At 36.3% G+C, this 24,947-nt stretch overlaps 1 protein-coding gene across 1 annotated transcript in view; it reads right to left on the bottom strand.

Moving 5' to 3' along the window:
• Positions 1-24,947, bottom strand: part of ano10a (anoctamin 10a) — a 46,454-nt gene that overhangs the window by 19,061 nt on the left and 2,446 nt on the right. The window contains exons 3-13 of the mRNA XM_058745801.1: positions 23,949-24,100; positions 22,543-22,740; positions 21,971-22,105; positions 20,832-20,951; positions 20,116-20,449; positions 19,760-19,995; positions 18,911-18,966; positions 18,491-18,565; positions 18,183-18,365; positions 17,811-18,002; positions 16,584-16,712 (exon numbers count right to left, since the gene is read on the bottom strand). Of these exons, the coding sequence (XP_058601784.1) occupies positions 16,584-16,712; positions 17,811-18,002; positions 18,183-18,365; positions 18,491-18,565; positions 18,911-18,966; positions 19,760-19,995; positions 20,116-20,449; positions 20,832-20,951; positions 21,971-22,105; positions 22,543-22,740; positions 23,949-24,087 (1,797 nt within the window). The 5' untranslated portion in view covers positions 24,088-24,100. The remainder of the gene's footprint in view (positions 1-16,583; positions 16,713-17,810; positions 18,003-18,182; positions 18,366-18,490; positions 18,566-18,910; positions 18,967-19,759; positions 19,996-20,115; positions 20,450-20,831; positions 20,952-21,970; positions 22,106-22,542; positions 22,741-23,948; positions 24,101-24,947) is intronic.

Below are 24,947 nucleotides of genomic sequence, written 5' to 3'. Positions count from 1 at the left end.
GTAAATGTAAATGTAAACTCGTACACCATTGTCACTTGCGAGAACACAATGGTGGCGCCGTGGTTGGAAACTTGCAGATTGAGGGGTGGTAATATTATAATAAGATTCCCTTTCTATGTTACAGGCGGGGGCAAAATTTTGCAGAGAAAGGCTAACAAAAAATTCACTGGGTTGTTTTTTTTCTTGTTTTTTGGGGTTGGTAAATGCCCGACTTTTGCACTTAAAGGGCTAGTTCGCCCAAAAATGAACATTCTGTCATTAATTACTCACCCTCATGTTGTTCCAAACCCGTAAGACCTTCGTTCATCTTCGGAACACAAATTACTGAACATAAACAACGCTGATTACGTTCTGCGTAAGTGTTTTCAGAACTTTCATTTTTGTGTGAACTATCCCTTTAAACACAGAAAATTCAGATTTTCACGATTTGTCACCTTTGAAGGAGCTATAACACCAAAAGCAACTAGAATAGAATAGAATTTTCACAGTCATTTCGATAAGAATCAACACAAATGGGAATTTTGCATGAAGGCGAAAGATTTCTCCATTCAAATTTCATATTCACCATGTTGACCAACAGAAAGCTTGGCTTTTGTTTGAGCTGTGCTTCACTATTGATAATGGACAGTGGACCTATTTTGCCCACGAAATTTCACCAAAATTTTGCTAATGTGAAGACAGAGCATTTTACCGCAGTGTAATATAACTAATGTAGCTAATATAACAAAAAGCATTGTGAGAAAGGAGATGGTACCACTCATGATCTGTTCAGCCTGTTGATGACCAATCTCATGTGTGACCAGAGAACTGGAAGAAAATGTGTGTCGGAGAGGTGTCAGAGTCTTTCCAGGCTAGCCGTCATCCTCTTTAAGACATGAGTGGAACGAAGTGAGAGAGAGTGGGAGAGGGCGGCCAAACACATCTGAGCTTGCAGCATGTCAGACATAGTTAGGGAGTCATGCAACAGCACAGTCTTCAGTTAAACAGCTCTGGAACAGCCTGTCTGCCAGTTAACATGTGCACTCGCTGGGTGGGGTGAACACAAATACACACACTCTCATTGTGTCCGATTGCTAATTTAACCACTGACATCTAGACAGTCGCAGTCAAATCAGATTATATGAAAACCGAATTTGCCTGCTTTGTTATACTCATGAAGACAGCCTTGCTGCAGATAATGACAAAACTCACAATGAGAGATTCTCATAGTACAACAATAAAATCACACAATGTCAGTTCACAAAAACATGTGCCAAATAGATTGATGCACCCAGAAATTATTTAACATGTTAGCTCTTCTGTTTCCATTGTTCTGAAGTCAGTGGGTTGTTTGAATGGGTTTTTGGTCCTGAAATAAGGTCTGTGGTAAACACATAAGCTCAGGGTATTTTCATGTTTTATATTAAGACATAAAATACATCAGTAGCATGCTTTTTAAAGCTTTTACTTGTCTTGAAAAGGCTGTTACAAGTAAGTGGCTAAATGGTACCACACAGGTTGTCGGCCCGGGGACATTAATCATCATCACACTGAATAGGTAAACTCAGCTACTCATTAGTCTGCTTTCACAGCCTCGCTGTCTTTATAATCAGACTCTTGCAAACTATTCTAACTTTCAGGTAAAATGACTGAAAGATGATGGAAGCTTAATAGTGGTGTAGTTTATTTATAGCTTACATTTAGATTTTTACTTCTGCCAATTGTATTTAGGCTGTGAATATTTATAATAGTTGTGTTGATTTGTGAGGGTTATCACGATGAACAAAATGTGTTAAGTATCATAAACTTTTGCTGGTCACAGAGCTGATCTTCTACAATAGTCCAAAATCCAACTAAACAGTCCTATTGGGTTTTTGTTGGGCGAACCAGGGTTTTGCTAACTTCCGGGTTGGCCAACAAAAATCACTGTAGTAGTACAATACCAAACATAAAGGGATAGTTCATCCAAAAATGGAAATTAATACCTTTAAGAATTTTCATTTTTGGGTGAACTATCCCTAGAGTGCAGCGTTACTTGACAAATGTTGTGGAAGTCTCTTTTGAACTGCAGCTTGCCAAGTTAGCTACTTATGGTTTATAGCAGGTAAGCTATAGTTAAGCTACTTGTAGTTAAAAAGATGCAAGATAATAAAGCTTCAGGATCTCAAGCTACAAAGGAGCACTACAAGCTACTAACAAACACACACATATACAAAGAAATTGAAAGAAATGAAATGAAATGAAATGAAAGAAAATCATTTTGATTAGGGTGACAGCATGACACAATATATATAAACTACACTCTTATGTTCACCAACACTGCATTTAGTTTATGCACAATGCAGCAAAAACAGCAATATTGTTTTTTTTTTTCTATCTTAGCCATTACTCCATTCTTCAGTGTCACATGATTGAGAAATCATTCTAATATGTTGATTTACCGCTCAAGATGCGGAATGCTCACATTTCTTATTATTATCAAACCATGTATGCTGCTTAATATTTTTTATGGAACCTGTGAGGAATAGCAAGTTCAAAGAAACAGCAATGATTTTAAGAAACTAAAAACAGTGCAACATGTTTGTGCATCTGTCTGCAGACAAATCTCTCTCTCTTCCTTTCAGAGGTCACAATCAGCCTCCCTACCATCAAGCTTTTCAGTTCTTCTTGATCCTCAGCCGTCTCCTGTCACCGTGGCTACACTGTTGCCTAGTTACTGCTCTCTGAGGCATGTCATCGTGTAATTACCTGAGTATCGAATGGCCCAAAAATAGGCAGCAGTCATGGCTCTGAGAAATACCAGCAATGACACACTCTCACAAACCTCTCTCATTCATTCCACCGTGAGCCAGTGACAATGCACACAAACGCAAAGTAAAGAAAATATAACAGAGCGAGGGGACATTTGCATTACCCATCATCTAAAGATGACCTTTGAGGGCAAAGAGATTTCTCCATTTCTCTTTTCGGGATTATTTTGCTCATGTATGCAACAAAAACAACAAATCCTGTTTTCCTGTATTGAAACACTATCATATCTATAGTACATCTCATTGCTCACAGGGTTGAAAAACACTTAACCCCAGTATAAACTTCTGAACGTAACTAATCTTGCACCATTTGTGCAACAGACATCATGTTTATAATAATGGGGCCCTATGAAATCTGTTTGATTTTTTCCCCAATTTTTTTTTTCTGTTTTAATTTCTATAGATTAGACTGTTTTAATGGTTAAATTGTTTGTTTTGTTTGTTTATTTGACAAAAAAAAAAAAAAGTGAATACACTCAATTCATCAAGGATAAAACAATAAAGTTTAAAATAAAACTTGTTTCCATTGTGGTCCTTGATGTAAAGCACAAACTCCACTTCCGGTAACAGGTACACTGGCACTGCATTATAAATACAAAAATTACAATAAAATTCCACATTTACAAATCACAAATAACCACATACGTAATACAAATTCATCAACAAAACAACCTACTTAAGAGCCAACTTTTAGCTTTTAAACTAAAACTAACCATATTCGAAATACCTTTAATATCCAGAGGTAATTTATTCCACAAAAGTGCCCCAGAATATCTAAAAGACCTACGACCATACATAGTTTTAAAACGACATAATGTAATATCCATAAGACTTTGACTAGTTTTATAACAATGTTGCTCATTTACCCTAGAAAAAAAGTGCATTAAAATATGAAGGAGATTATTATTGATAATCTTATGTACCATTTTTAATTAAATATGTTCTAGTCTGCTTTCTATAGGCAACCAATCAAGACACTTAAAATGGGAAACCTCCACATGTGTAAAATGACTAAACCCTGAAACTAACCTTATCAATTTATTCTGAGATTTTTGTAATTTATCCAACCAACCACGAGACAAATCAGACATCCAAGAAATACATATACAGTGGGGCAAAAAAGTATTTAGTCAGCCACCAATTGTGCAAGTTCTCCCACTTAAAAAGATGAGAGAAGCCTGTAATTTTCATCATAGGTATACCTCAACTATGAGAGACAAAATGAGAAAAAAAAAATCCAGAAAATCATATTGTAGGATTTTTAAAGAATTAATTGGTAAATTCCTCGGTAAAATAAGTATTTGGTCACCTACAAACAAGCAATATTTCTGGCTCTCACAGACCTGTAACTTCTTCTTTAAGAGGCTCCTCTGTCCTCCACTCATTATCTGTATTAATGGCATCTGTTTTAACTTGTTATCAGTATAAAAGACTCCTGTCCACAACCTCAAACAGTCCAACTCCAAACTCCACCATTGCCGAGACCAAAGAGCTGTCAAAGGACACCAGAAACAAAACTGTAGACCTGCACCAGGCTGGGAAGACTGAATCTGCAATAGGTAAGCAGCTTGGTGTGAAGAAATCAACTGTGGGAGCAATTTCAATTATTTGAAAATGGAAGACATACAAGACCACTGATAATCTCCCTCGATCTGGGGCTCCACGCAAGATCTCACCCCGTGGGGTCAAAATGATCACAAGAACTGTGAGCAAAAATCCCAGAACCACACGGGGGGACCTAGTGAATGACCTGCAGAGAGCTGGGACCAAAGTAACAAAGGCCTCAAATCCTGCAGTGCCAGACGTGTCCCCCTGCTTAAGCCAGTACATGTCCGGGCCCGTCTGAAGTTTGCTAGAGAGCATTTGGATGATCCAGAAGAGGATTGGGAGAATGTCATATGGTCAGATGAAACCAAAATAGAACTTTTTGGTAAAAACTCAACTTGTCGTGTTTGGAGGAGAAAGAATGCTGAGTTGCATCCAAAGAACACCATACCTACTGTGAAGCAAGGGGGTGGAAACATCATGCTTTGGGGCTGTTTTTCTGCAAAGGGACCAGGACGACTGATCCGTGTAAACGAAAGAATGAATGGGGCCATGTATCGTGAGATTTTGAGTGAAAACCTCAAAGATTCATTGAAGATGAAACGTGGCTGGGTCTTTCAGCATGACAATGATCCCAAACACACCGCCCGGGCAACGAAGGAGTGGCTTCGTAAGAAGCATTTCAAGGTCCTGGAGTGGCCTAGCCAGTCTCCAGATCTCAACCCCATCGAAACTCTTTGGAGGGAGTTGAAAGTCCGTGTTGCCCAGCGACAGCCCCAAAACATTACTGCTCTAGAGGAGATCTGCATGGAGGAATGGGCCAAAATACCAGCAACAGTGTGTGAAAACCTTGTGAAGACTTACAGAAAACGTTTGACCTCTGTCATTGCCAACAAAGGGTATATAACAAAGTATTGAGATGAAATTTTGTTATTGACCAAATACTTATTTTCCACCATAATTTGCAAATAAATTCTTTAAAAATCCTACAATGTGATTTTCTGGATTTTTTTTTCTCATTTTGTCTCTCATTGTTGAGGTATACCTATGATGAAAATTACAGGCCTCTCTCATCTTTTTAAGTGGGAGAACTTGCACAATTGGTGGCTGACTAAATACTTTTTTGCCCCACTGTATATTCGAAATGACATGACACTAAACATGATGCAAGTAATTTTATATTCTGTTTATCAAGAAAACTAACATGTCTGGCAAGAAATTCTGTTCTAGCATTAACCTTACCCAGGACTTTCATAGCCATACTTACACCACTTAAATAATTGTCAAGGATACATCCAAGATAATTAACGGAAGTTCTATTTGATATTAATAAATCTCCCACCTTAACAGAAAACTTAGAAACCGTATTCAATTTTTTAGACCCAAATAAAATGGATTCCATTTTAATGGATTCATTAAATTTTAATAACCAAAAGCCTCTCTAACTAACTGATTTTATACAAAATCATTTATTATTATTCTATTTATTTTTCTTTTAAGAAATACTCTGCTGTGTATTTAGATTATTTTGCTAAATAAATTCTGGTGAAATATATATATATATTTTTTTTTTTTTCCTGGTGAATATTTCTTTAAAAACAATGCCTTAATAATAACTTCATTAACAGCAGTAGTACTACCATTATATTATTTAATGTATTTGTGTCACAGTTTCTTCAAGTTAAACCAAACTTTTATTTTGATGGGTTGCTGTGAAGACCTTTATGTTTCTGTTTGTATATGATATGATATGGAAAAGAAATGGTAAAATGCTCCTGAAGTGACTCTCAGAGCAGTTCTAGAGATTATGTTCATGTTAAAACTTGTTCACGCCACGCAAGCTTCAGTATGTGTGTAGTAAACGAAACCGCACATCCACACCATTCACTCACACAGAGACACGCAGAACATGCAGGATTCATATTTAAACAGTATTTTTGCAGCTTAATATTCACAAACAGTAATTCATATCGTGTTTTGATTTAAGTGTATTGACCTACTTTTGATTTATCTATCCCAAAAATTTGGCAAATTCCGTGACATTCTGCATTAAACAGTAAATTCTGTTTTTATGACTGGATTCCACGATTCTTTCCATGTTTTTGCATTGCGAAAATCATAGGGCCATATTTATGTAGCTTTCATTCAAGTGATAGTTCACCCAAAAAAAAAAAAAAAGTGAATACACTCAATTCATCAAGGATAAAACAATAAAGTTTAAAATAAAACTTGTTTCCATTGTGGTCCTTGATGTAAAGCACAAACTCCACTTCCGGTAACAGGTACACTGGCACTGCATTATAAATACAAAAATTACAATAAAATTCCACATTTACAAATCACAAATAACCACATACGTAATACAAATTCATCAACAAAACAACCTACTTAAGAGCCAACTTTTAGCTTTTAAACTAAAACTAACCATATTCGAAATACCTTTAATATCCAGAGGTAATTTATTCCACAAAAGTGCCCCAGAATATCTAAAGACCTACGACCATACATAGTTTTAAAACGACATAATGTAATATCCATAAGACTTTGACTAGTTTTATAACAATGTTGCTCATTTACCCTAGAAAAAAAGTGCATTAAAATATGAAGGAGATTATTATTGATAATCTTATGTACCATTTTTAATTAAATATGTTCTAGTCTGCTTTCTATAGGCAACCAATCAAGACACTTAAAATGGGAAACCTCCACATGTGTAAAATGACTAAACCCTGAAACTAACCTTATCAATTTATTCTGAGATTTTTGTAATTTATCCAACCAACCACGAGACAAATCAGACATCCAAGAAATACATATACAGTGGGGCAAAAAAGTATTTAGTCAGCCACCAATTGTGCAAGTTCTCCCACTTAAAAAGATGAGAGAAGCCTGTAATTTTCATCATAGGTATACCTCAACTATGAGAGACAAAATGAGAAAAAAAAAATCCAGAAAATCATATTGTAGGATTTTTAAAGAATTAATTGGTAAATTCCTCGGTAAAATAAGTATTTGGTCACCTACAAACAAGCAAGATTTCTGGCTCTCACAGACCTGTAACTTCTTCTTTAAGAGGCTCCTCTGTCCTCCACTCATTACCTGTATTAATGGCATCTGTTTGAACTTGTTATCAGTATAAAAGACACCTGTCCACAACCTCAAACAGTCCAACTCCAAACTCCACCATGGCTAAGACCAAAGAGCTGTCAAAGGACACCAGAAACAAAATTGTAGACCTGCACCAGGCTGGGAAGACTGAATCTGCAATAGGTAAGCAGCTTGGTGTGAAGAAATCAACTGTGGGAGCAATTTCAATTATTTGAAAATGGAAGACATACAAGACCACTGATAATCTCCCTCGATCTGGGGCTCCACGCAAGATCTCACCCGTGGGGTCAAAATGATCACAAGAACTGTGAGCAAAAATCCCAGAACCACACGGGGACCTAGTGAATGACCTGCAGAGAGCTGGGACCAAAGTAACAAAGGCCTCAAATCCTGCAGTGCCAGACGTGTCCCCCTGCTTAAGCCAGTACATGTCCGGGCCCGTCTGAAGTTTGCTAGAGAGCATTTGGATGATCCAGAAGAGGATTGGGAGAATGTCATATGGTCAGATGAAACCAAAATAGAACTTTTGGTAAAAACTCAACTTGTCGTGTTTGGAGGAGAAAGAATGCTGAGTTGCATCCAAAGAACACCATACCTACTGTGAAGCATGGGGTGGAAACATCATGCTTTGGGGCTGTTTTTCTGCAAAGGGACCAGGACGACTGATCCGTGTAAACGAAAGAATGAATGGGGCCATGTATCGTGAGATTTTGAGTGAAAACCTCAAAGATTCATTGAAGATGAAACGTGGCTGGGTCTTTCAGCATGACAATGATCCCAAACACACCGCCCGGGCAACGAAGGAGTGGCTTCGTAAGAAGCATTTCAAGGTCCTGGAGTGGCCTAGCCAGTCTCCAGATCTCAACCCCATCGAAACTCTTTGGAGGAGTTGAAAGTCCGTGTTGCCCAGCGACAGCCCCAAAACATTACTGCTCTAGAGGAGATCTGCATGGAGGAATGGGCCAAAATACCAGCAACAGTGTGTGAAAACCTTGTGAAGACTTACAGAAAACGTTTGACCTCTGTCATTGCCAACAAAGGGTATATAACAAAGTATTGAGATGAAATTTTGTTATTGACCAAATACTTATTTTCCACCATAATTTGCAAATAAATTCTTTAAAAATCCTACAATGTGATTTTCTGGATTTTTTTTCTCATTTTGTCTCTCATTGTTGAGGTATACCTATGATGAAAATTACAGGCCTCTCTCATCTTTTTAAGTGGGAGAACTTGCACAATTGGTGGCTGACTAAATACTTTTTTGCCCCACTGTATATTCGAAATGACATGGCACTAAACATGATGCAAGTAAATTTATATTCTGTTTATCAAGAAAACTAACATGTCTGGCAAGAAATTTTGTTCTAGCATTAACCTTACCCAGGACTTTCATAGCCATACTTACACCACTTAAATAATTGTCAAAGATACATCCAAGATAATTAACGGAAGTTCTATTTGATATTAATCAATCCCCCACCTTAACAGAAAACTTAGAAACCTTATTCAAATTTTTTTTAGACCCAAATAAAATGGATTCCATTTTACCTAAATGCAATATCAGTTTGTTTTCAGAGAGCCAGTCTCTTACCTTACAAAGCTTCTTACCTAAATTCACTTGTATCCTACCAACATCCTTGTCTGAAATTAATAAAGTGTAATCATCAGCATATAAAAACAAACTACAATCACAAACTGCTTGCATGTCATTTATGTATAGAAGAAAAAAGGGCCTAAAACACTTCCCTGAGGGACTTTATCAACCCCATCAATTTCTACCCTCTGAACTCTCCCAGTTAAATAAGAATTCAACCAGGCTATCACTTTACTTGAAAAACCCATGACACTTAACTTGTCTAAAAGTATTGAATGATTTACTGTGTTAAATGCTTTCTGGAGGTCTAAAAGTACCATACCACACATTTTACCTTCATCTATCTGCCTCCTTATAAAATCTGTTAAATAAAGTAAAGAAGTATCAGTCGAATAAGTTTTCCTAAAACCTGACTGAAATTAAATACAATTGTATTAATCAAAAAGCTTGTCTAATTAATTGAAATCATGAAAATTACAATATTTAACAGCAATGTATTAAAAGTTTTAAAAATTACATTAAGGCAATATGAAATATTTTATTTGTCTGATTTTTACCACATTCTGTTTTCAATTAACTTTCTGGATTCCATTTTAATGGATTCATTAAATTTTAATAATCAAAAGCCTCTCTAACTAACTGATTTTATACAAAATCATTTATTATTATTCTATTTATTTTTCTTTTAAGAAATACTCTGCTGTGTATTTAGATTATTTTGCTAAATAAATTCTGGTGAATATATATATATATATATATATATATATATTTTTTTTTTTTTTTTTTCCTGGTGAATATTTCTTTAAAAACAATGCCTTAATAATAACTTCATTAACAGCAGTAGTACTACCATTATATTATTTAATGTATTTCTGTCACAGTTTCTTCAAGTTAAACCAAACTTTTATTTTGATGGGTTGCTGTGAAGACCTTTATGTTTCTGTTTGTATATGATATGATATGGAAAAGAAATGGTAAAATGCTCCTGAAGTGACTCTCAGAGCAGTTCTAGAGATTATGTTCATGTTAAAACTTGTTCACGCCACGCAAGCTTCAGTATATGTGTAGTAAACAAAACCGCACATCCACACCATTCACTCACACAGAGACACGCAGAACACGCAGGATTCATATTTAAACAGTATTTTTGCAGCTTAATATTCACAAACAGTAATTCATATCGTGTTTTGATTTAAGTGTATTGACCTACTTTTGATTTATCTATCCAAAAAATTTAGCAAATTCCGTGACATTAAGCATTAAACAGTAAATTCTGTTTTTATGACTGGATTCCACGATTCTTTCCATGTTTTTTGCATTGCGAAAATCATAGGGCCATATTTATGTAGCTTTCATTCAAGTGATAGTTCACCCAAAAAAAAAAAAAAAAAGTGTCATCATTTACTCAGCCTCAAATGGTTTCAAACCATTTCTTCTGCTGAACACAAAGATATTTTGAGGAATGTTGGTAACCAAACAGTTGACGGTACCCATCGACTTCCACAGCATTTTTTACGTACAATGAAATTCCATGGTTACGATCAGCTTTCAACTTGAGGGTGAGTAAAGGATGACAAAATTTCCATTTTGGGGTGAACTATGCCTTTCAGAATTATATCTTCTGTGGCTTATTAAAGGAAAGATGTGTTTTTGGAAAAAAGGTGGGGGGAAAAAATCCCACTGACATTGACAGAGAAACTGAGCTGTATCTGAGGTCTTGAACATGAGAGATTTGAGAGTGGAATCTTGAGTGGCCAGTAATCAAAAAAAAAAAGTTTTTGTTTTTCATCAATCATTATAAAACATCTTGCTGTAAGATAATTTAATGCCATAACATGCTGAAATAATCTAAATAATTTAATCGTTTGTCCTGTCCTCCTCTGTTGGTACAGTATATATCATATTGTCATGTCAGACTATATGATATTGTATTACTACTTCTGAAAGCGATCCATACATCACACAGCACTCTGCAGTCGGTGAGAAGCATACCCTCCTCCTCTGCATACTGATCCAACTCCAATCCCTGCTCACTCCACTTAATGAACTAACAGAGTCAATAAAATATAGAAAGACAGCCTTGAGAAGCACCCTGCATAACAGACAGAGAATGTGACTTGCTTTCTACTCGGTGTGTGAGCTCTATGTAAATGTGCATTTTACACACATAAATTTGTTAATAACAGACTTTCTATAGCTATTAAGGAATAAAATCCTGAATTTATAGACTCTGGTGTTTCAATAATTCTATTAACAAATATTTTATGGCTTTTGAGAAAGCACCTTGCCTGCAATATTTGTTCTTACTAAATAAAACTAAAAGAATAATAGTTTTGGTAATATATTTTTATATTTCTATTCAACAAAATTACCACATTTATTACAAAAAAAAAAAATTCAGTGAAGAAGCATTCAGACTGATGAGTGAGTGAGTGAGTCACTGTACTGACTTTAATCAATAACCAATTTATTTTAAAAAGAGCTAATAAAAGAACACTCATTACCAGATCAGTTACTTGCAATGTTATTTTTTTTACCATTAAGATACTATGATAGTTTTTATTAATATATTAAATTAGTTTTTTATTTTATTATAATATTTTCCATTATTCCATTTTCTATTATAATTATGTGTTTTTGTCTGTCTGTATAATTTTTATTTTATTTTGGTTATTTTAATAAAAGGTTGTTGTTGTTTTTTTCCTTTTTGTTTATATAATAACCCTTGTTATTGGCTAGGAAACTTGTCATGCTCTATCTTTACCGTTCGATGGAAGAATGAAGACCCGTTATGTGTACAGTATAATGACATGGGTACTGCAACATAAACGCTTCACGTGTCCTTGTACACCAAATGGCTTAAAACAAAACATACTAAACTGTGTTTTTGAAATTCAAAAACTGCCAGTATAGTTTTCTGCAAGGGGTAGGTTTAGGTTAGGATTAGCGTAAGCGGATAAAAATGGAATGTTCCCGTAAACCACATATGCAAGAATGTGTGCATGTGTACCTGGTATTTTGACCTTGTGGGGACATTGGGTTTTGGTCCCCATGATGAAACAAGCTTTAGGGCTAGGCTAAGAGGATAGAAAATACAGTTTGTACAGTATGTGAAAAAGAAACATTTCGCCATTAAGATTCCACTTCTTTAATACAACAAATATTACCCCATTGATACCTTTAAAATTAAATAAATTAAATGTAAATGAATGCAAGTCAATTTAGTGTCAAGTCCAGCATGATTAATAAAAGATAAAGAATATAATTGTGAATCATTTGTGGCACCAGACAGACAAATTTTATAGGTGTTTCCAAACAGGTTTACAACCGTCCCTTAGGTAGCCCCAAACACAAGCCACCAATTCAGTTAAGTTGACACATAAGACCCAAGGGGTCTAGGTTTTTGGCTGGTTAACACTGTCCAATTAGACACACCTGGTAGATGCCATAACTTCACTATTATGGTTCCAACAAGCAGTTTTCTCCATTGATGGCAATTCAAAAGCATTTTTTTCCTTCAATAAAACTAATGAATAAAAAGTTATTCAGTTGGGACAGACATGACTGTATGTTTCTCCTGATCTCTTTTATTTATGTATTTATTTGTTTGTTTTTTGTCTAATAGCTTTTTTTTTTTTAAGATAATTATAAGGTCAAGTAAACAAGACAATTTTGTTAGGTATGATGGTTTTTATTCATTACTTACTTTCCATAATTCCATTTCTGATGATTGAATCTCATAATTTCACTGTTATTCTGCTCTACAAAGGCAATAAATAAATAAATAAACTGTAACTATGCCAACACTGAACCTGATGAAAAAAGATATGAAACAATTAGTGCTGGGCAACGATTAATCGCATCCAAAATAAAAGTTTTTGTTTACATAATATACGGTGGGTACGGAAAGTATTCAGACCCCCTTAAATTTTTCACTCTTTGTTATATTGCAGCCATTTGCTAAAATCATTTAAGTTCATTTTTTTCCCTCATTAATGTACACACAGCACCCCATATTGACAGAAAAACATAGAATTGTTGACATTTTTGCAGATTTATTAGAAAAGAAAAACTGAAATATCACATGCTCCTAAGTATTCAGACCCTTTGCTGTGACACTCATATATTTAACTCAGGTGCTGTCCATTTCTTCTGATCATCCTTGAGATGGTTCTACACCTTCATTTGAGTCCAGCTGTGTTTGATTATACTGATTGGACTTGATTAGGAAAGCCACACACCTGTCTATATAAGACCTTACAGCTCACAGTGCATGTCAGAGCAAATGAGAATCATGAGGTCAAAGGAACTGCCTGAAGAGCTCAGAGACAGAATTGTGAAGAGCCTTGGTGAGAGAGGTAAAGTAGAACCCAAAGATCACTGTGGCTGAGCTCCAGAGATGCAGTCAGGAGATGGGAGAAAGTTGTAGAAAGTCAACCATCACTGCAGCCCTCCACCAGTCGGGGCTTTATGGCAGAGTGGCCCGACGGAAGCCTCTCCTCAGTGCAAGACGCATGAAAGCCCGCATGGAGTTTGCTAAAAAAACACCTGAAGGACTCCAAGATGGTGAGAAATAAGATTCTCTGGTCTGATGAGACCAAGATAGAACTTTTTGGCCTTAATTCTAAGCGGTATGTGTGGAGAAAACCAGGCACTGCTCATCACCTGTCCAATACAGTCCCAACAGTGAAGCATGGTGGTGGCAGCATCATGCTGTGGAGGTGTTTTTCAGCTGCAGGGACAGGACGACTGGTTGCAATCGAGGGAAAGATGAATCCGGCCAAGTACAGGGACATCCTGGACGAAAACCTTCTCCAGAGTGCTCAGGACCTCAGACTGGGCCGAAGGTTTACCTTCCAACAAGACAATGACCCTAAGCACACAGCTAAAATAACGAAGGAGTGGCTTCACAACAACTCCGTGACTGTTCTTGAATGGCCCAGCCAGAGCCCTGACTTAAACCCAATTGAGCATCTCTGGAGAGACCTAAAATGGCTGTCCACCAACGCTACCATCCAACCTGACAGAACTGGAGAGGATCTGCAAGGAGGAATGGCAGAGGATCCCCAAATCCAGGTGTGAAAAACTTGTTGCATCTTTCCCAAAAGACTCATGGCTGTATTAGATCAAAAGGGTGCTTCTACTAAATACTGAGCAAAGGGTCTGAATACTTAGGACCATGTGATATTTCAGTTTTTCTTTTTAATAAATCTGCAAAATGTCAACAATTCTGTGTTTTTCTGTCAATATGGGGTGCTGTGTGTACATTAATGAGGAAAAAATGAACTTAAATGATTTTAGCAAATGGCTGCAATATAACAGAGTGAAAAATGTAAGGGGTCTGAATACTTTCCATTACCCACCGTATATATATGTGTGTGTGTGCATATATAAAGACGCACATACAGTATATATTTATAAAATATTTACATGGATATATTCATATAATGTATATTATATATAAATATATTTTTCTTAAAGGGGGGGTACAATGCTGTTTCATGCATTCAGAGTTGTTTACACAGTTAAAGAGTTGGATTCTCATGCTAAGCATGGACAAAGTTTCAAAAAACAATTTGGACGTATGACAGAGTATTTCTGTGACAAACATCTTACTTCCAGGTTCATACAAGTTTCGTTCGATCATGGCTCTTTATGACGTAAACGTGGGTGGAACTCCTTATATGGGCATTTCTCCCAGAAGAACGTGCCTGTGCACGCATCTACCGGCGCGAGAGCGTGCCCATTAATGCACTTCATTCGGCAGCGCTGCACGGGACTCGCTCGGGAAGAATGTCACTAAAGAAGTGTATTTTTGGTTGTGAGGGAAAGATAACATTGTTCAGCTCCCCGAAGAACCCAGCGTTACGTAAACAGTTTGTTTCTCAAGTGTGCTTGTTGACCAACGTTTTATAAACAAGGCCCAGTTCGACGCTGGATTTGCACATCGTTTGATACTGAAAGATGGAGCGGTCTCAGCTATAAAAGATCCCAGTCATGATTCAGAACTGCAGACGGTAAGTGAAACGGCATCAAATGTCTACATTTTGTTGGCGATGGGCGTTCAAGTGCTCGTCACTCTTTAGCTCCGCCCACAGCTCGCCTCCAGGAGCTCGGCTTTTTTCAGAGAGAATCTTAAAGCTTTAGCTTTCTTTTATAAATATGATAAAACTAAAGACTTTATGGAGATATGAAGGATGCATTACTACTCTATAGGTACTCAAGATTAACATGAGATTGGGTGAAACTGTGTGTGTTATGCCCCCTTTAAATATATGCATGCTTGTGTGTATTTTTATGTACATCATAAATATACACAGTACACACACATATATTATGTACACAGAAACTTTTATTTTGGATGCGATTAATCAGTGCCCAGCACTAGAAACGATATATATAATTTTGTATATAGTATAGATAGATGGATTACACAACTGTCCTAATGCAACATCCTCTTCTCTACCATCCGAGCTACCGAAGGTTGATGAGTGCCATGACCCTCACAGGAAATGAATGAACACATCAGAGATACAGACATACAGTGTAGCAACACACTCACCCACAAACAAAGTTGATTTGGAGCAACGAGCTGACCTGCCATGACCTGAGCTGACAGCAGCTGTTCCAGTACAGCCAGCATACCCGTACTCCAGCTGAACCAGCCCTAAACAAATCAATTCACACCAACCAGCAGGAGCAGCCAAACTCAGCCCAATCAATCTGAATTAGAACTTCAAATACAGCCTATCCGAGGCGACAACACTACTGTTTGCTTTTGATTTGACATGCATATCTTCTCTGACTTGAGTCAATTTTTATTAAGTTTACTTGATTTAATGTTGCAGAACGAAACAACAAAGCACACACAAACCTGAATGACTTCAGCCATTTGCTTTTGAGGTTTGTAAAGACTTCTCTATTCCCACAACACTCCTGGTTTTGAGTTTTATTTAAAATACTGTCATGGTACACTGATGCCATGCACGAATCAGTATGGCCTAATTACAACTCCAGTGATTACTGCAAAGTTTAATTAGCGGAAAACAAGACATGGCACAATGAATTCCTCCCCAGATCCCCACCAGGTTCACATAGAATTTCATAAGTTCTATTTTCTCTTCCCCAAAAAACACAAGTCTCTTGTGTGTTTGTGCGTGAGTGTGTGTGTTTCTCTCCATGCTTTGGGTCAGTTATTTTGAGTGGGTCTCCTGAGGCTAGAAGCAAAGCTTATCCTTTACTGAACCTCCTGTTTAATTCTGACGTTAACCCATATGGACTGGAGCTCCACAGTAGTGGGGATCTGGATTCTTCTCTTACACAAACTGACAAAGTCTAATACACTATGTTTCCTGCATTATCCAAACCACCAGGATGGCGGTTAAGGAAACAAGGACTACAGCCAAGTTTAGTACCCTTTAACACTCATACACTCACACGCAGAATGAAAACAACTCACTGATGCCACCTTATGGACCATTTGGGCTATTGCAAAAGGAGGTTATAGGTTATCATCATGGTGTAAGGACAGAAGAATATGTTACCTCTATTGCCACTACAATGAGGATCAGCTGAGTGTCTGATTCAGGGAAATATGCCTTCACTTGTGGGGATAAACCAATCAAGGCACAGTTGGTCACCACAGCAATAATGCTCATCGTCTCGAATGCCAACTGGAAGAATAAAAAGACCAAATATTAGTTTTGTTTTTGTAAGTGTGTGTGTGTGTGTGTGTGTGTGTGAGAGAGAGAGAAAAGAAATAAATAAAAATGGCAAAAGCACATAACCAAAATACTAAAACTCAAAATAAAAATGAAAACTAAAAAATAAAAGCTAATTCAAAATATTATCAAATACTAAAACTCAAAAATAAAAATGAAAACTAAAAAAATAAAAGCCAATTCAAAATATTATCAAATACTATACTTCAATAGTACATAATAATACTAAAATAACACTGGTGTGTAAACATATAGTACCATTTAAATGGGACAGACAGATGTTTCTTATAAAGATATTTAGTCTAAATAAATTATTTTTCACACATGCAAGTGGATATCAGATATATAAGAGAGGCTGGTGTGATTTGATGTTTTTGATCATTTATTGTCTGCTTCCACTAATCTTCCTTATGACTAGTTCTGACTCGTAGGTTTTCTGAGTAATAGGATGACGCATATAACGTTAAATAAATAAATAAATAGATGGAATTTTACATTTGATTCTTCAGTACATTAAAAAAAAGTACCTTTGTACCATTTACTCAAGAAAAACTTTAAAGTAGTACTTATATTTTTATTGGAGCATTTGTACTTTAACTCAAGTACATGATTTGTGTACTTTGTACACCACTGTGTGATATCAATTTCACATGCCCTTTTCTCTGAATATGAGTATAACTGTGCCAAATCCATCTTTCATGGGCCTTCGCACGCAAGTTCACCCAACAATGAAAATTCTGTCATCACACAATGCTATCGTATGGCTTCAGATAACCATGTACACTACTGTTCAAAACTTATTCAGCTGTTCATAAAAGAATAATGACAATTTCTATTTTTGTAAGAACCTTTTATAAGGCCATATTTTAGATTGCTAATATTATAATAGCACCTTTCTTCTGGATTTGTTTTTAACACAAACAAGTTGCATAATTATGATGCTATTAAACTGTTTTTATAGCACTGAACATTTCTTCGCTCTCTTAAGCTTTCTTTAAAATACAGTAAATTATCAGCTCTTCTGGATGTGAGACTTTGAGATTCTCTCACCTGCCACACCCCGATGTTCGCAGCTGGTTCTGAGAAGGGACGCTTGAAAACATGGCACATCTTGAAGGCGTCAGAATAAATCTCAGTGATGTTGTTCAGCACCACCAGCACAGCAGCCAGAGGATACACACAGGAGAACAGACTCACATAGCCAAACAACAGGAACTGCTCGAGGTAATCGTCAAATGTGCCCTGATCAGAGAAGTCAGAAAGGGACAGAAATGGTGATGTAAAACCTAAATTATGATGTTTTTTGGTGCAAGAAACTCAGACTAACATTTTAGGTGGACTTCAGGGGAAAGTGCTTGTTTACAAAATTATATATTCTTTAAAACTCAAGGCACCCAACTGATAGCAGTTACTGGGACCTACCAGATAGGTGTTCATTTCGGTCTCCAGCTGAACTTGTTCCAGCAGGGGGAGCTCTTTATCGCCCATCAGTCTCCTCATCCTCTTATGGACTTTCTTGTTCCTCCTCCTCTGCAGCCAGTATGGCAGGAAGGCCTCCATCACTTGATTCAGGATTTGAGAGGTGATGAGCAGAGTGGCCAAACTCTGATGATCCACACACAGAGATAATTTACCTCCATTTGAAACCATAAGGCATCTTGTCATTAAGCCATTCAACTACACTTGATATATTGCTTGTCAAAGAGCTGAGCTTTGTCTGAAATACTGACCTGTCTCAAAAGCATCATATCTTGCATGACAAAGGCAATATAGAAGAGAGAGGCAAAGCAGTTTACGAAGTTAAACTGGAAACAAACAAAACATCCAATAATTAAAACAAAATTTTCACTTCAGTAATGTCCATAATTTTAATAATGCCAGGGTTCCCCACCCCTTTAGACCAATGCATTGCCACTATTAGCATGTATGGTTACTAATGATTTTTAAATATAATCATATTAGGCATTGAAATCACAATTTTAAAATTACTGGGAACCCTATATTAAAGGCACAAATATACTTAAAGAAGTAAAAAGAATAAATCAATTTTAAAAAATTTATGCAAGTCAATTCAATGCTCAATATTACAAGACTGAAAATATGAAGTATATATAAACAGAAAAAAATAAATAAATAAATTGAAAGCATACCACCAAAACTTTGAGCACAAGGTGATTCTGAAATGATGACTCCAGTCTGTGGTTTTCTGTAAAAACAAAATACAAGTAATGTGATTTACCTCCATGTTGGAAGGCAACAAAAACTAGTTTTTAGTGCGAGGCATTAATAGCACTTCCATGAAATTATGGTAACATCACAAATAAATATGATTTAGACCAATGGTTCTCAACCAGGGGGCCTCAGCAAACCCAAGGAGGAAGCAAGATGACTTAAGAATTTAAGTAAATAATAAATTATTACTAATATATTAAAATCAAAATATAAAATGAAGTCATATTTATTTTTAGCCTCCCTCAATAACTATTGTTTTTACTGACAACATATGGTTCTGGAATACAAAACATTGCTGAATAGTGATTACTTAACCATGTTAATTCAACATATAAATAAAAGATCAAAACAAACAGCTTTGTCCTAATTACAGCAAATATTCTGGAAATATCTTGGTGTTTAAGGGGATTCCTTCAAATATTGCACTGGACAATAGGGTGCTATTGAGAATGTTGAGAACCACTGATTTAGACTCAAGTGAATTTTAGTTGATGTTCCTTTTAAAGACACTATGAACGCCTGATCCTGCCTCAAGAGTTTAAATTAAAAAGCAAACTGTGACTTTAAATCTTACAATGTGACTCTATATCTTATTAATACAATTGCAATGTCACAGTGTGATTTTATTTTATTTCATATTTCAAACTTCATCTCACAATTACCTTTTTTTGGACTTTGAGGCAGTAACTGGCTTGCATAAGATTTAGTTTAAAGCTAACTGTTATTAAGCCAAGAAAAAAAAAAAAGACGAAGAATTTCAGGCTCACCCCAGGCTGTGAGAAACTCTGCAGCATAGCGATACAGTAAGTTCATGATCTCGATGACCACAGCGTAGATGATACTGGGTACAAACAGCAGAATGCTCGTCGCAATGTTAGGATTTTCATGGTATATACTTATGGCCCAGAACTCCATGTCAAAGTAAACCATCATCACGTAAAAGGACAGATACAGGCACAGCAGAACAAAGGGAACCGACACCAAATATATCCTCAGCTGCCGCCTGTCATGGGAAAATAAATATTGTCAAAACAAACTGAGCATCTAGAACACTTCCCATATTTATCTGATTCTAAAACTTTTATTTTTTTTCAAAACATGATAACATTTCAAAAACTGGTACTTTGAGCTAGGGTAGATCGGTTCCTCTCGGCCCGTGACTGGATTAAATCCTAGAGCTCCGTGGAATCCAGCTCTCGGTTCTTCAAAGGCTTTTTTGCGGCTCAGAGTTCCCCACCCGTACGCTAACATAGCGCTGCATCTCTTCCACACTTCCAAGAATACTGTAGACCAAACCAGGTTGAAGACAGAAAACAGCACATACTTGTCATAGTCCTCCCAGTCAAAGAGGTAGTAAGGGATACCGATGAAGGCCATGGGCACCAAGGCAAATGTGAAATACTCCAGAAATCCAAAGTAGAGCGCCAGGCCCTCACCAAAGTAATGTCTGATGTCCTCTACATCATGGAAGACACAAACAGAACATATTAATATAGCAATTAATATAGCACAGTACACTGCAGTTTCAACGCATTTGTTTAATGTTCAAAAACACCAGACTTTAAGGTGAGCTGAGCTTTGAGATGGCGCAAGTACAAATCTGATTCACTTTACATTTGCATTAAGCAAGCAATCAACAGTACTTTTTAATTCCCAGAGTAATTCAAGAGAACAGCTATAAATCACACACACCCACCAAATTTGACATTCTGCTGTACTTATATAACCACAATTCTTGTGAAATTCTTTTCACAGTGAGCTATATCAGAAAAGTGATAATAAAGGCTGGAGTCGGGTTTAAAGTTCGTGCTGCCAGCGCACACAGACAGAGTGACTCACCCAGTGGCTGGAAGGACAATTTGAACTTTTTGTACCATGAGAACGACAGTCTTTTAAGGTCTTCTTTGTTATGGAGAGGAAAATACTGGATTAAGACACCTTTAGACTGCAATCTCCGCACTGGAAAAGAGTTTAGCGAATAAAAAAATAATACTAAAGCATTACTGTTAAACAGCAAATATGACAATCTGAATGGCAATGTTTTAAATTTAGTTTCAACTGTGACCACGCTGCACTTTTTCTATTTAAAGACAGTTTCACATTGATATAATATAACAAAAAAATTGTTTTATTCTACACGGGCAGGGTCTCTTACTCATGTGAAACGCCATGTTGAGATAACATGACCTTATACTATACTTACTTTTAAAAGTACATTAAAAACACCAATATTATATTCCATTTCTGAATTTCACTTTTGAATAACCAATAACCAAGTAATCAAAAACATTTACACCAATAATGTTTTAGCACACAGAAAGTGTGACCACTGGTTAAAGGGTTCGTTCACCCAAAAATAAAAATTCTGTCATTAATTACTCCCCCTCATGTCGTTCCAAACCCGTAAGACCTTCGTTCATCTTCAGAACACAAATGAAGATATTTTTGATGAAATCCGAGAGCTCTCTGACTCTGCATACACAGCAAGGCAACTGACACGTTCAAGGCCCAGAAAGGTGGTAAGGACATAATTAATATAGTCCATATGACATCTGTGGTTCAACCTTAATTTTATGAAGCTACGAGAATACTTTTTGTGCACAAAGAAAACAAAAATAACAACTTAATTCAATAATTTCCTCTCTTTCGTGTCAGAATTCAAAGTGCAACGGCGCATGCATGTTCAGAAAAGAATTGTTGAATAAAGTAATTATTTTTGTTTTCTTTGCGCACAAAAAGTATTCTCGTAGGATTTTATCAAAAATATCTTAATTTGTGTTCCGAAGATGAACAAAGGTCTTGCGGGTTTGGAATGACATGAGGGGGAGTAATTAATGACAGAATTTTCATTTTTGGGTGAACTATCCCTTCAACAGCATTTTCACCAACCTCCCATCAGAAATAAAAATACACACTGCAACTTTAATGTTTTTGTTACTGTATTTATCTAATGCAGCTGGTTATAGAAATACACTTACCAACTGATTTTCCAGGGTAGAGCTTAAGCTTAGGGTATCCAGGAACATGCTCTTCGTTCTTAGCCCTAAGTGTGTCCAACTCATGTTTGATAATGTATTGACACTCTGCGTCACTGAGAAATGCTTCACCATCTCCTATGAGCACAATGTAACAATGCAATGTTACAGAACAACCTGGACCAATAAAGTTACTGATTGAATTGTATCTTAATACTGTATCCCTGTTGGAAAAGTCTTTCGTACTTTAGTCTGGGGACCAATTCTCACTATTAACTATGACTTTAACCTTAATAAACTCCTAATTTGCTGTTTATTAATAGGTAGTTGTTGTTTACGTATGGGGAATCTAAAATACGGTCATTCAGAATAAGACATTAATATGTTCTTCATAAATACTATTAAACAGTCAATATACTAGTAATGTGCATGCTTATAAGCAACTAGTTAATAGGGAGAATTGGTCCTTAAAATAAAGTGTTATTGAAGAATCAATATCTCGTTTCTAATTAGTCATATACTGTAGATGTGAAGCCTATATAATGAACTAATGAAGCTGAAATCACAAATCTCACCATTAAAATCTTTGAAGCTTTCTCTGTTGGCATAAGTGAATCCTCGCATTGTCCCATCTTGAAACTCCTTAAACAACCCTACATCCTCGGCTCCATTTAAGAGCCTTTGCAATGTAGAGCCCACCACAAAGACATTTGGATTAGGCTTCTGATCATCCTGAGCTGGAAATAGGAGCTGATTCACCAACAACTCTGCTCCTGTAAACAGAATCATCATGTTACACTACATTATTACTTTACCAGGTCAAATTCCCAATAAATAAAAAATGTGCATAAAAGTTGACAATAAAAATTAAAGTTTTCTGAAACATATTGTCTAAACTAAAGAAAACTGTGTGACTATTTTTTGACTCTAAAAATCTATATATTTGTCTTGTCAGGCAAAATGTTATATTATCTAATATTTTAGACTTTGGATGTTGACATATTTACATTCATATGTATTCATTTATCCTTAGACATAAGGAAGATTACATAGAGCCAGCATTATTCATAGTACATAATGGCAAGTTTAGTGGAAATCTAATTTAGTAAACAAGATAAATCAGAGGTTAAATGCAGAAAAGATTTTTGTGATGGTAGACTGGGTGGAGGTTGGCAGCTCATTTCACCAGAAATTTTTTTGTTTAGTTTTTCTGCATACTGGCTACATCACATGATTTTAATGTTGCAGACAAAAGTTTTTGAAATGGTACCACCAGGCTGTCAAGCAGCCTCAATAAATTCATATTTTAATGATTTTTATTCTTTTCTTTATTATCGCATCTGAACAGTTGCAGAATAACTTAAACCCAAAATGAATTTTAATACAGAATTGAAATTATAAACATGCTAATCAAAGAAGAGGCATATTCAAGTAACTGTGTATAAAATGAATTTTTAATTTACTTTTGAATAAGCAAGCGTCATGTCACTGAACCATAATCTGTTGTTAATTTTCATATAAAAACAGCCTGATGATACAATAACATCTCATGTTACTGGTCTCTAGTATTGAAACATTACAGCAGTACTTTATCATTTATGACAGCTTTACAGCTTAAGTACAATAAAAAATAATTACAGAACTAGTACTAATATACATTTATCATTGCAGTGTTGCAGAGCACTGAGCAGTTAATATGGCACAGAGTCGCTCCTTGTTGTCTGCGCAAGCAATATGTATGAAGTAACTTTGCACTTGTGTTTCCTCTACAAGCGGAATTTGATATTCTATGTTCCTGACCTCTGTGAAGGGCAGGGTTCATGTTTGGTGGGTCAGAGTGGTTGAGTAACACTGACAGAGGCCCAAAAAAACAAAGAATGGACTTCAAACACAGACAACTTCAGAAGGCAAGTAGATATTTCAGAAAATGTTAAGTTCCTGTCAACCTCTTTCCCTAGATGTAACATGCCAGGGGTCTCACCTCCATTTTGCTGCTTGTCTCTGATCCTGTTTAGTAACCAAGTGATGGCCTCTGCTTTAGTGTCATCAGCAAGCTCCAAGACCACCAGAGGGGTGAACGAAGAGACATCACTGTCAGAAAACGACAAGCCAAGTTGCATTTTTTCCTGATCCCTGTGTTACACACAGACGAAAAGAGGCAAGGGGCATAAAAAAATATATATATAAATAAAACATATCACTCTCCTCAAGATTCAGATACAAAAGATACAGGGTGAGATTTGACTTCAAAGCAGATGAAACACTGTGAAGATTTGCATCCATAACTGCTTATGAAAATGTTTTATATGTTACTTGGAAGACTAATGCAAATAGGTCATTCAAACTAATGGGTTAGAATAAAATTCATGGTTGGTCAAAAACCATATTGTGTACTGCTTGATGATGAAGACATATCATCATACAGTATAAAATTAAGCATTGTAGTAGTTCATAAAGTATCTATGTTCATTATAGTACACAGTTCTCTGAAATATTTGATTCTGACTGGTTAGTCGTGACATTGGGCAGTCAAGTCATTTTGTGATGTATAATGGCTGCTGAACTCTAGATTTCACCACTGTATATATATATATATATAGCAACATACAAATGCTATTTTTGTGTCTCTTGTATCACTCTGTGGTCTCTTTCTTTTTATACCAACTAAGCTGGTCTCCTAGTGTGACCAGCAGTAATGTGCCTAATGTTCCCATGCAGGATATATAAATACACAAGACTGTCCTTAGCTGAAGTGGGGCGAGGTAGAGAGCAGGGGCTACTCGGTCCGTTCGCTGCGGGGCCCCTTTAAAGTACGGGGGCCCGGTGCGACCGCACCAGTTGCACCGCCCAAAGGACGGCCCTGTATATATATGATGATTTGCAGCTTAAAATAAGATTTTCTGTGTGTAGAAAAATATTAGTACACCGCTACATCAGCACTGATGATATAATAATTATACATTACTACATCAAGAGCCTA

Source organism: Onychostoma macrolepis, chromosome 16, assembly GCF_012432095.1.
Source record: "Onychostoma macrolepis isolate SWU-2019 chromosome 16, ASM1243209v1, whole genome shotgun sequence".
Classification (NCBI taxonomy): Eukaryota; Metazoa; Chordata; class Actinopteri; order Cypriniformes; family Cyprinidae; genus Onychostoma; species Onychostoma macrolepis.
Note: the sequence above shows the minus strand (reverse complement) of the source record. Positions and strands in the feature narration are given on the sequence as shown.